Below are 13536 nucleotides of genomic sequence, written 5' to 3'. Positions count from 1 at the left end.
AAAAGCTTTTTTTCTTTTTACAATAAAACGCCTTAACAAAGGCATCAGTGTTCTTCCTTTTGTTATTTGTGGATCATTTTGAAATGACAGGATCATATCTGGCCAGTGGGATTCCTGCAATACTGTAACAAACAGGAGAGAAAGTGCTCCCCCACACCTACACACTCCCTCCACTACATGGATCATCCTGATTGGAGATGCTGCTGTCTGGCCAAACCAGCTTAGACTGGTACCAAAATTCAAAAAAGTGCTTATTTAAGGAGTTAAAGGCATTTTTGAGACAAAGTCGGCAAACAGTCTTATTTTGTCAATTTGGGTGTGCCGAATTCAAATCTGCAATATGCCGAGCTCTATCTGACCTCTGTTGACCTCTAGAGGTCATTGAACTTTGGGCCTGTAAACGTCTCAGCTGAACCCAGTTTCTCAGCTTTCTAAGGAATGAAATGTACTAAAATGATTAATGAAGTTAGCAAATGGCCTTGTTTGTTAAATGTTTGGGTGCTGAATTCATTTTTCATTTATAAAATGACATATGACCTCTGATAACCTCAAGGTCATTAAACTTGGCCTATTGAGGTTTTTCACCCACGTGACCAAGTCATGTGATGCTGCCATTTTGGACGTCACGGCTCGAATCAGTTTGAATGCGAGGAAGGCAACAAACGAAAAACATAAAAGAAAAAGGAGCGAGATGCAGAAAACACCTTCACTATCCAGCGACGTAGGGCATTTACAGGGCGAGCAGAGGGAGAGGTATTTGCAAAAATTGAGGTTAGCAGGCTTAGAGAACGACGTTTACCTACTTCCACCAGGATTGTTCACTGACGTACGGAAGTACACGAAGCCCTCGTCTTTACCTGACTTCGGCCCACATGATCTGTATACCTATGTCGTTAAAAACCCATCGCCATACAGGCAAGGCAAGTTTATTTATATAGCACATTTCATACACAATGGCAGTTCAATGTGCTTTACAGAAGTAAAAACAAAAACAGTAAACAATAGAGAAATAAAATTACACTGGCAGTCAATGAAAAAGTCCAGGTCAATAATTCAACATATTATGCAATACGGAGTTGGGGAAATGTTTGTTTTGAGATGTTTAAATTGAATAGCGTGCACAGAAGTCATTAATGAGTTCTCCTCAATCCAAACATTTTTCAATAGTCTTCAGGGAGTGGTCTTTAGGAATCAGCTCAAAGTGCTGTTTTGGAGAAAAACAAAAATTTGTACACGGTTGAAAGGATGGGTTGGATAGCCTTTATTAAGGCCATGAAAAAGCCGACTTTTGTATTCCTTATGTCCAAGATGCCACGATTAAATCAAGATGACAGAGGGCGGGCCCTCGGCATGGTGCAAGCCGGCCTAAGTTTTTCAGAAGTTGGGCGTCGATTGAATGTCCAAACCCTGCCATGGCCTGTGTATTCACCTGATCTCAATCCCATTGAGCATTTATGGGATCACCTTGGTGTTCAGATCCAGAACTGTGTTCCTCGTCCCATGAACAGAGGTCAACTGATCCAGGATCTTCAAGAGGAGTGGCAGGCCATTCCACAAGACAGGATTCGCCGTTTGATACGCAGTATGCGTCGCAGACTGACGGCTTGTATTGCTGTTGGTGGGGACAATACTCGGTACTGAAGCTGCAACTTTCCAATTACAGGGTATCCATTTTGTTCGGACTGTACATTATCAAAGCTCACAACAATTGTGATTTTTTGTTTATTCATCTCGAGTTAAATGTCAGTATATTGATCTGTAAGCTTCTAGTACATGATTTCATAGCTTATGAATAAAATTATTTTCATAAATGTCATCTGGACATTTTCATTGACTGTAATAAAACAGAATAAAGTTAAAATTAAAGTAAATTTAAAACATGCAGAGAAAGTAAAGATTATAAAAAAAGAAGACAATATTAATTATTTAACAGAAAGCATCTGAAAACAGCTTGGTCTTTAACCTAGATTTAAAACTGCCAACAGCAGGAGCATTTTTAATGTCCTCTGGCAGTTGGTTCCATAGCTGTACTGCATAGTAGCTAAAAGCTGCTTCACCATACTTTGTTTTAACAACTGGTTTTAATAGTAAATTTTTCTGTTTTGATCTGGTAGATCTGATTGGGTTAGGCCGCTGCAACATATCAGAGAGGTAATTGGGCCCTGTACCATTTAGAGATTTGTATACCAGCAGCAATACTTTAAAGTCAATTCTGTAGCTTACTGGAAGCAAGTGAAGGGACCTTAGAATTGGAGTAATGTGCTCTGTTCTTTTTGTTCGTGTGAGAACCCTAGCCGCTGCATTTTGAACCAGCTGAAGTCGTTTGATGGTCTTTTTTGGCAGGCCTGTGAAAAGGCCATTGCAGTAATCAACCCTACTAGAGATGAAGGAATGTATTAGTTTTTCCAGATCATTTTTTGACATAAGTCCTCTTAGTTTGGAAATGTTTTTTAGGTGATAAATGCCGTTTTAGTGATTGCTTTCATGTGACTGTCAAAGTTTAGCTCACTGTCAATGAAAACACCAAGATTTTTAACCATTTCTTTAGTTTTCATCCATTTTGTGTCAAGAATAGTGGTAATCTTGAGTATTTCATCTTTTTTTCCAAATAGAATTACTTCTGTTTTATCTGTGTTCAGCTGAAGAAAATTTTGTGACATCCAGCTATTGATTTGATTGATACACTGGTAGAGACATTCAAGGGGGGCATAATCATTAGGTGATAGAGCAAAATAAATTTGGGTGTCATCTGCATAGCAGTGATACAAAATTGAATTTTTATTGATAATTTGCCCAAGTGGGAGCATATAAAGGTTGAAAAGTAATGGTCCAAGAATCGACCCCTGGGGGACACCACAGGTCAAGGACATTGACGTTGAGAAACAATTTCCCAGGGTAACAGAGAAGCTTCTATCTTTTAAGTATGAATTTAACCAATTGATAACTTTACCAGTCAATCCAACCCAGTGTTCAAGTCGATATAGCAGTATGTTGTGATCAATAGTATCAAATACACAGGTATTGATCTGAAAGCGTATAAGAGTTTGTATGCCTACAAATATTTTGTGTCAGGCTGGGTAACATGCCTACATCAGTGGGTCGTCCCTGGAGCCGGTGGTCGCCATCTTATTACAGCTAAGGTTTGTTCACATTTTCATTTACTTTCGGTCCTCAGGATAAACAAAATGTTATTAAATGTCATTGAAATAACTTCTTAGTCTGTTGAGACATGGCCCGTTATAAATTTGCTGTTACCAGGCAATGACCAAGAACTGTATTATTAGGGTCGGTGTCTGTGTTGTAGCAGTGTACTAGCAGCTAGCTGTTAGCACTAGCTAATGTCAACAACATAGCTAGTATGTTACTGTAGCAATGTTTACGTTCAGTCATTTGGATGACTGTTAAAACCTTTCAGTCTCAAGTTTTTCCTTTACTGTATTTACTAGTTTACTGTAATTATGATCCGGCAGCTATTTACACCGGATCCAGTGTAAATAGCTGCCGGAGCGCGCTGCTTAATTTGAGGGGGAGCAAGCCGGAGCGCGCTCCGGAACCTCGGCTGGAGCACTCCGGGAGCAAGCCGGAGCGCGCTGCTTAATTTCAGGGGGAGCAAGCCGGAGCGCGCTGCTTAATTTGAGGGGGAGCAAGCTGGAGCGCGCTCCAGAACCTCGGCCGGAGCACTCCGGGAGCAAGCCGGAGCGCGCTGCTTAATTTGAGGGGGAGTAAGCCGGAGCGCGCTGCTTAATTTGAGGGGGAGCAAGCCGGAGCGCGCTCCAGAACCTCGGCCGGAGCACTCCGGGAGCAAGCCGGAGCGCGCTGCTTAATTTGAGGGGGAGTAAGCCGGAGCGCGCTGCTTAATTTGAGGGGGAGCAAGCCGGAGCGCGCTCCGGAACCTCGGACGGAGCACTCCGGGAGCAAGCCGGAGCGCGCTGCTTAATTTGAGGGGGAGCAAGTCAGAGCACGCTCCGGCAGCTATTTACACTGGATCCGGTGTCTGTAACACGTTTTTTTTTTTAAGCTGGTTCTCCCTCTCTGTCTGCAGCGTTAGTATGTAACTTGACCTTCAAAATGGCGGACACTGGGGCGTCACGTGACCCTGTGACGTCAGGTGAAAAACCTCAATAGGCCTATGCATTTAACGGTATTTTTAAACTGACTTTACTCCCCCAAAAAGAATATGAACAGACAAAAAACAAATAGAAAGGAACAAATACAACATTAAATGCCAGTCCATGTACATGTGACTTACTTTTCACAATGAGAATGCCTAGGCGATCACCTTACATAACATTGCATTATAGTTAGCGGTTATTGTTTATACAAAGCTACTGAAAAAAGGACAGATTCAGCAGCATACAAAATGTGGGGGCATACAGGGTATACAGGTTAATCAGGGTTAGTATATATGAGAGTTTTTTTCTTTGTTGTTTGTTTTTTGTAAAGGTTTTACCCCGTTCAAAACAAAAAACAAACAACAAAGAAAAAAACTCTCATATATACTAACCCTGATTAACCTGTATACCCTGTATGCCCCCACATTTTGTATGCTGCTGAATCTGTTCTTTTTTCAGTCACTTTGTATAAACAATAACCGCTAAATGTAATGCAATGTTATGTAAGGTGATCGCCTAGGCATTCTCATTGTGAAAAGTAAGTCACATACATGGACTGGCATTTAATGTTGTATTTGTTCCTTTCTATTTGTTTTTTGTCTGTTCATATTCTTTTTGGGGGAGTAAAGTCAGTTTAAAAATGCCGTTAAATGCATAGGCCTATAGGCCAAGTTTAATGACCTTGAGGTTATCAGAGGTCATATGTCGTTTTACAAATGAAAAATGAATTCAGCACCCAAACATTTAACAAACAAGGCCATTTGCTAACTTCATTAATCATTTTAGTACATTTCATTCCTTAGAAAGCTGAGAAACTGGGTTCAGCTGAGACGTTTACAGGCCCAAAGTTCAATGACCTCTAGAGGTCAACAGAGGTCAGATAGAGCTCGGCATATTGCAGATTTGAATTCGGCACACCCAAATTGACAAAATAAGACTGTTTGCCGACTTTGTCTCAAAAATGCCTTTGGGTGTCACAATTCTGGATTTTGGTACCAGTCTAGCTGATCCGGTGTAACTCATAAATCTTGGTGTTGACTTACGCTTTCCTGATGTTACGAGCTTGTGTCATTCCTCAGCACTGCTGTTTATTTATTTATTTTTTTAAGTGTTAAAATTCACTACTAGTCAGGATTGTGATCACTTAACAATATACACTCACTGGCCACTTTATTAGGAACACCCCTCTACCTGGTGTTTTATGCAGTTATCTAATCAGCCAATCCCTTGACAGCAGCCCATTGTATAAAATCATGTAGCTACAAATCGAGAGCTTCAGTCAATGTTCACTTCAAACATCAGAATGGGAAAAATTGTGATCTGTGTGACTTTCACCGTGGCATGGGTGTTGGTGCCAGATGGACTGGTTTGAGTACTTCAGAAACTGCTGATCTCCTGGGCTTTTCACACACAACAGTCTCTAGAGTTTACACAGAATGGTGCAGAAAACAAAAAAACATGAAGTGAGCAACAGTTCTGTGGGTGGAAACAAACACCTTGTTGATAAGAGGATGGAGGAAAATGGCCAGATTGGTTTGAGCTGCCAGGAAGGAGATAGTAACTCATATAATCACTTTTTATAACCATGGTGAGCAGAAAAGCATCTCAGCATGCAACAGCATTAGACCACATTGGGTTCCACTCCTGCCAGCCAAGAACAGGAATCTTAGAATCAAGAACAAGTTCCTATTAAAGTGACCGGTGAGTGTGTTTAAGCATTCAGTTGTGATTTCAATAGTATTCTATTATAATTAACGAGTTGATTCTGTATGGTGATGTATTTTCTTTTGAAGTAGGAACTTGGCGTGATGTCATGTCAAAGTGCATGAATAATTTACACAACAGTTGTAGATGCAACACACACCTCTCTGAATCTAAACATACCTAACAGTAGCAAAGCGACAGCCAGAAACACACTGATGAACAAGGTTTATTGCTAAGGAGTTGCTACTGTTGATCAAAACACGCCCCTGTGGGCGGGACATATGTTATAGAGAGCATTTAATTAGACAAACACAAGACTAGTACAGGATGAGTAAAAAAAAAAAAAATTGTAATGTTTTCCTGAAAGTGACAAACTATAAAGTTAAATTTAAAATATTTTATATTCTTTCATGTCGATATATTTAATTTTCAGAAATTCTACTTTATTTTAATTAAAAAAATACGTTTTAAAAGTATTAATTAATTCGTTAATGATTAATGGAACGCTTGTAACTTTTTTATTTACATATTATTGCTAATGTAATTAATGGTTTTATATATATTTTTAAGAAGAAAAGGAAAAGTCTATACAACAATAACGACAAAGACAGGAACTACGTAAGAATCCAGCGGAAATTATCATACGTTTTCAAGATGGCGCTCGACGGAGTTGATCATGTAAGTTCTGACTCCTCCGAATGAAACAAGTCGTAGTTTCGTTGTAATGATGTATGTGGTATTTTTGTTATATTTACCCAAAAGACATTTCGATGGATATTCGGTGTTGTGTAGTCAAAAGAGAAAAGTCGTGTTTTTTAATATCATTTTCTGTAAATAGAGTTCAGTTTGCTGTCTCATTGTTATTGCTCGCTGAAAGTGGTTCTTTCCTCACTTGTATTCTGACATATCCCGCCTTCTCTACTAGGATTGGATAGTTTTTCCAGATAACTATCTCTGATTGGCCAGTGCATGACCTAAGTGGTCAATCCTAGCCCATGTAGCGGGACTTGTTATAATACGGGTAGGAAGGATAGAATGGTTAGCTTGCTAACGTAAGAAAAATGCTAGTCATAGGTGTTGGCTTTAGGTTTGTTGCTTTAATTCCTAATTTAATTGTTTGAGAACGAAACAAATAATGTGCGTACTTTGCTACAGTATTTTTCATAAATATAGCTGCACTGTCATTGTTAGCTTTAATATTTGCGCTCTTTTATCTAGCTATGTTAGCTAGCTAGCTAGAGCTTAAGGGATTTTCACGCTGGGTAAAATGCAGAATGAGTTGTTGATGTGATTTCTGCTATCTTGCTCTGTGTTTCTCTCAGATGGAGTTGGAGGACAGTAAAGGAGGTTCAGGTCTCCGGCAGTATTACCTGTCCAAAATCGAGGAGTTACAGGTAAGAGGAGCGGCATGTCATTCTCGAACGAGTCGTCGACTCTTTTTTTTTTTTTTTTTTCTCTCGGATCCTTTCTCTGAACCTTATGAGTCGACTCGAAACATAAGAGCCCTTCCTTTGTGAATGTTGTCAATTCCCTTACTGTTGGAGTGTAATTGAATCAAAATCTTTTCCTTTCGCCTGAATGTTTGAAAAACTCGATTCGCATTTGTGAGCCGAGCCAAATGATCTGACTCACTGAAAAGAGCCGGAGCTCCCATCACTACCACTGTCTTTGTTTGAATTATAGCTGCTCTCGTTAGTTTTTCATATTAAGTGATGTTCATTAAACAGACCCTTCATTGTCAAAGGAATTGATTCAGGATCATCTCGTGTTTCCAAGGCAGATAAATGCCGATTGATTTATCTGAATCAAAAGATTAATTCATTCAGCTTCAATATGCAATGTTAAAATGGTCACATGCCATCTCCTTTATCCAGTGCAACTAAAAGCTGTTGCATGATCTGCATTTTCTTTAAACCATAGTCTTATGTTGTATCTTATGCCTTATTCTTTCTCTTTTACTAGAAGTCTACTGCAGCATCCAGGAAAATATTCAGACTATGATTAGAACAAGAAAGTTTAAGTGTACTTAAATTATGAATCTTGAAATCATGTTGGGATTTTTTTTTAATGTAGCTGACTGTAAACGAGAAGAGCCAGAACCTTCGGCGTCTGCAGGCCCAGAGGAACGAGCTTAATGCTAAAGGTAGAATCCATAATCATGACTGTCTTTAACACCATTGCTCATCTGATTACTTTACTCAGGCCGCCATGTTTGATTAAACTGTGCTGGACACACTGGGTTCTAGGAACTGCTTGGGGTGGAGTTTGTCATACTGAACATGTAGTGCTCTTCATGTCATTCATACTCTTCTGTTGAGTATAAATTTGATAAGTCTTGGTGGATATTGAATAAAATCATACGTGTAGTACCCCGCATCACCCAGCTAGTTCCTGGTTGATGCGATGTTTTTACGTCTTTGTGCAGTGCGCCTACTTCGTGAGGAGCTGCAGCTGCTGCAGGAACAGGGCTCTTACGTGGGTGAGGTGGTTCGAGCCATGGACAAGAAGAAAGTCTTGGTGAAGGTGAGTTTAATGCCATAGTTCACTGAGCTAATGAGATACGGTGCCAGTGAAATGTTTTGGACCACTGATTAATAGTCTCAAATCTGGGTACAATTTGTAATTGAACCATTCCTGTTGTGAAATTCTTTCCTCATGTGTCTGTAGGTTCACCCTGAGGGGAAATTTGTGGTGGATGTGGACAAAAACATAGACATTAATGACGTGAGTGTTACCATTTGATCAAGTTGCTCTGTGGTTGGTCCGTGTTGTTGTGGTCTATAAAAATATGAACTGTTGTTGCAGGTGACCCCGAACTGCCGGGTAGCGCTGCGAAATGACAGCTACACGCTGCACAAGATCCTCCCCAACAAGGTGGACCCTCTGGTGTCGCTCATGATGGTGGAGAAGGTATTTAAATTCCTGTGTGAGTGAAAGAGACAGAGGGAGGGGTGTTTTAACTCTACCCCTTAATGACGACATATGATGACCCCGTGTATATCCCATAATGACGACATATGACGCTTTGTCAAAACCTTGTCTTTAGACTTTTTTTTTTCTTGTAAATATGTTCTCAGGGTGAACAGTATATGGGTCTGTCTCAGAAACTGGGTACTGTGGGGGTACCCCACTAAATATACTCAGTCAATAAACTATATGGTTTTGAATGGTGATGTTGGTTTTAATTTGAAATAAAATGATGAAAGAAATAATACAGATAAAACTAAATATTTGATGTGAATACTCTATTCAGAATTTGGCAAAAATTCTGCCAATTTATGGAAAAATGGCGGCTTGATCTGGGACATGATAAATGGTTGACTACATCGCATTCCCTTAAAAAGGTTGTAGTCCACTGAAAAGTCTACAGTTATCACTAATTGTATTTTAAGTTGTAACTTTATACACCTAAGGATTGGTGCGCTCACAGGATAATCATAACCATAATAAAACATCATGCAAAATATTTGATCACCATTGTAACTCCATTTTCCGCATACCCAAAACCAATATGATCATGTGTTTTGATCTAAAAGCAAAGCCTCGGGTCAAGGTCACTAACTCACCAAAAGTAGTAACTTAATCACTACGCCATATAAAAAATTTAGTTATAAATCTGCGATTTTGTTTTTTAAAATGAAAGCTGAAAGTAGCTGAAAATGTTTCTTACAGAATATGTGACAACGGTAGCTGGTCTTGTATGAATTTTTCATCTCATCTCTAGCCGCTTTATCCTGTTGTACAGGGTTGCAAGCAAGCTGGAGCCTATCCCAGCTGACTACAGGCGAAAGGCGGGGTACACCCTGGACAAGTCGCCAGGTCATCACAGGGCTGACACATGGACACAGACAACCATTCATACTCACATTCACACCTACGGTCAATTTAGAGTCGCCAGTTAACCTAACCTGCATGTCTTTGGACTGTGAGGGAAACCGGAGCACCCGGAGGAAACCCATGGGGAGAACATGCAAACTCCGCACAGAAAGGCCCTCGCTGGCCACAGGGCTCAAACCCGGACCTTCTTGCTGTGAGGCAGCAGCACTAACCACTACACTACCGTGCCGCCCTGTATGAATTTCTGAGCTATAAAATGAGTTGTAGTCTATTTTTTACTGTAGCCTGTTATTTGTGTGCGGGGAAGGACACACGTTAACAAATTGCATGTGTAGAATGGAATTTTCCACTCCAGCAGTTAGAAGTTGATCGTGCTTCCATTTGCAGTCTTTCTGTTACACAAGTGATCTGTTCAGACGTTATCACTGAAAAGGTGAGTTTTTAGTTTTATTTTGTTTTAGTCTTGCAGCATAAGGCAATAGAATGTTTGTTTTTCTTTTACATCTTACTTTCATATTTCGTAGTGTTTGCGTATTTTTGGCCAATATTTTGCAACCATGGTCAATTTAGATCAAAATTTTGATAGAATCTACGGCCAGTCATTTTGCCATGATGACTGATTTGAACATTTGGTCATAATGGGCCACATTATCAGCTTAGTTCTAGGCATGTCATATTGAATAACTTTTATTTGACATTAATATTTTGATGACCATCAGGCCTAGCTGTGAAGAATTGATATTTATGAGGAATTGGAGAATTTAAAATTTTCACACTTTCGTAATACGGAAACGGCCACATGTAATCGTTTATTACGATAGTAAGCTTTTAAACCATAAAATGGGAACAAGAATTATTCTATTACAATAAGGTGGCCGACCATTTCATTTCTTTTCAGAAGCGATAATAACGGACAGAACTGAGAAAAGTTGATGTGATTTGTGAGAAATAACGGAATTAATGATTTTATCTCGCGTTCATAACGAAGTGGTCAGCTGTCTGAGATCGTGCTTCCTTATTACGATAGTGAACTTGTAACCATAAAGAGTAAATGAGAATAATTTTTTTTTAAATATGTCGCTAACTGTTTCAGTTCCTCACAGAAATTATGATAATCACAAGGTTAGTTGAGAAGAATTGATATTGTGACCAACTGTGGAATTAACGATTTTATCTTTCGTTCATAACACGGAAGTGGTCGGCTGTCTATGCCTCCTTGTATTTAAAGCCCTTCTTTCACAGACTATAGGCGAAATTGATTGAAATTTCATATCAAGGAAAAATCACATTTATTCTATATCTCAGTAGTTCTTTGTATGTAATTGATCAGGATGAGAAAATGGATCGTTTTGACGGTATGCGTTATTGAAAGGGTCATTTTTAACTGCTTATATTTCACTGTCATTTTGCAAATAGTCCTATTTCGCCATATCAAATACCCAAAATGTATCGTATTATTCATATTTAAGTGAATAATCAGTTGTCATCATAACTTGGCATTTTTAACCCAAGCAATCAAAAAGAGGAAATTTATTCAATATTTTCACTCATCTGTGAAGGAGGGGCTTTAATTCTTCATGAAGTAGTTTATATGTAAATCAATTTTACAAACACATTTGAATTGTAATCAAAATATAATTTAACTTTAAGTTGTGAGAATGATTACATTTTGCAGTGTGTAAATCTGCAACTTGTTCAGATGTGATATAAGTAATGACATCTTCACTGTAATAAGAAACTTTCTTTTAAAGAAACATGTTTCCATGTTACGTTAGTGATGAAAAAAGCAAATAATTGAATAAATCAATGGGATATTGTGTGACAGTTTCAAACTTTTGTCTGTGTATTACTATTATGCTAATTGATAATTTAGTACAAAATAAGGGGTGTATCTACATGACATCCTGCAGGCACAACAAAGTCAAGTTTAATAAAATGTTCATCAGTTATCATACATTTGAAACTAAGGAGTAAAATAAAAAAATAATGAGAACAAATGTTTATTTTTCTGTGCAATAATTGCATTTAAAGAAACCAATATACATACAGGGCGGCACGGTGGTGTAGTGGTTAGCGCTGTCGCCTCACAGCAAGAAGGTCCTGGGTTCGAGCCCCGGGGCCGGCGAGGGCCTTTCTGTGTGGAGTTTGCATGTTCTCCCCGTGTCCGCGTGGGTTTCCTCCGGGTGCTCCGGTTTCCCCCACAGTCCAAAAACATGCAGGTTAGGTTAACTGGTGACTCTAAATTGACCGTAGGTGTGAATGTGAGTGTGAATGGTTGTCTGTGTCAGCCCTGTGATGACCTGGCGACTTGTCCAGGGTGTACCCCGCCTTTCGCCCGTAGTCAGCTGGGATAGGCTCCAGCTTGCCTGCGACCCTGTAGAAGGATAAAGCGGCTAGAGATAATGAGATGAGATGAAATATACATAGACAAATATTCCTTGGTTATTAAAGAGGGTTTTTAAATGCATACACGTTTCCATGTTACGCGAGTGAACTTCAGAACATTGTTAAAATTTCACAGTGGAGGCCAGATAAAGTAAGATGCTATCGTTATTCTTATTAAACATGACAAAAGAAACAGTGTTAAGTAAATGCAAAAAAAAAAAGTAAAATTAGAAAATTTATTTTTTGATCAGAATGTCCCAAATGAGAGACCAGTTTCTGAGACAGACCCATATACAAGGGTGGCTGTAGCAACTGCTTTAAGGGGTAGAGTTAAAGCGTTTTCTGTCTAATCTGTAGGTGCCTGACTCCACCTACGAGATGATCGGTGGTTTGGACAAACAGATCAAAGAAATCAAGGAAGTTATCGAACTGCCCGTCAAGCACCCGGAGCTCTTCGAGGCCCTCGGAATTGCACAACCGAAGGTAGGCGGGGCCAAAACCTGCTACTCCGTTTTCCATAAAGCACAAAATCAGAATTTAAATTTCTCAGCAGGTTGTAATGCCATTTTACTCCCTCATGTTGACCCGTAGGGGGTGCTGCTGTATGGACCTCCCGGCACCGGGAAGACGCTGCTGGCCCGAGCTGTGGCTCATCACACTGACTGTACCTTCATCCGCGTCTCTGGCTCTGAGCTTGTGCAAAAATTCATCGGAGAAGGTGAGGACAGGGCATGCTTTTTGAATCTGTGTGCTGCATGGAGCAAGGACAAGAAGTACTTTTCTAGATGAGCAACAGCCATTTTTATCCTGTTCATCTCCACTTATGTTGAGGGGTTTTCTTCCTAAATTAGCAGTCCAGCTAATTTAAACTCATGTTGATTGCATTTATTGGATTAGTTCTGACCATTAATAATTTCACTTAATACTTTCAACTCTGTGAAGTCATTATTCTCCAGATAGTGAAGATAAGTATGTATTATTCTGACCAAGAATCCTTGCGAGCTTTGGGCTGTACCTAAACTCACCAAGTCTGTGTAAACAGACTATCAGTCTCATTAATAAGCATAGTGACTTTGGGTTCATCTCAGTACTCTCTTGATCCCTTGATCATACATCCTTCAGCCCATTACTCAGAAATTGTTTCAATTTTGCTATCTTTAAAGATGTGCAAATTCTTACAATGTACTTGGAGGACTCAAGGTACAAAGAACCCTCAAGAGAGAAGTGGCTGTTTGGTCAAGGATGCGTGCGCGCATGCCCACACTTTTTATTTATTTATATATATATACACACATACATACATACATACATACACATATATATATATATCAGAGCTTTGAACCAGAATTTTTTTCCTATTGGTTCGTTCCGAACAGAAACGGAATTTTAACGTTTCCGGTTTGGGGTTCCACCATTAAATAGACGTTCCCGAACCAGTTAGAACAAAAAAATTTAGTTCCCGGAACGGTTAATTACGTTCCCTGTCAGCTGTTTAACA

At 39.5% G+C, this 13536-nt stretch overlaps 1 protein-coding gene across 1 annotated transcript in view; it reads left to right on the top strand.

The window, feature by feature from the left end:
• Window positions 1–6455: 6455 nt before the first annotated feature.
• psmc5 (proteasome 26S subunit, ATPase 5) overlaps window positions 6456–13536 on the top strand; it is a 13598-nt gene continuing 6517 nt past the window's right edge. The window contains exons 1-8 of the mRNA XM_060939341.1: window positions 6456–6494; window positions 7139–7210; window positions 7890–7959; window positions 8242–8339; window positions 8484–8540; window positions 8622–8726; window positions 12396–12521; window positions 12630–12756. Coding sequence (XP_060795324.1) covers window positions 6471–6494; window positions 7139–7210; window positions 7890–7959; window positions 8242–8339; window positions 8484–8540; window positions 8622–8726; window positions 12396–12521; window positions 12630–12756 — 679 coding nt within the window. The 5' untranslated portion in view covers window positions 6456–6470. The remainder of the gene's footprint in view (window positions 6495–7138; window positions 7211–7889; window positions 7960–8241; window positions 8340–8483; window positions 8541–8621; window positions 8727–12395; window positions 12522–12629; window positions 12757–13536) is intronic.

This window comes from Neoarius graeffei, chromosome 14 (assembly GCF_027579695.1).
Source record: "Neoarius graeffei isolate fNeoGra1 chromosome 14, fNeoGra1.pri, whole genome shotgun sequence".
In the NCBI taxonomy this organism is placed as follows: domain Eukaryota; kingdom Metazoa; phylum Chordata; class Actinopteri; order Siluriformes; family Ariidae; genus Neoarius; species Neoarius graeffei.
The sequence above is the reverse complement of the archived record's forward strand: the minus strand, read 5'-3'. Positions and strand labels throughout refer to the sequence as shown.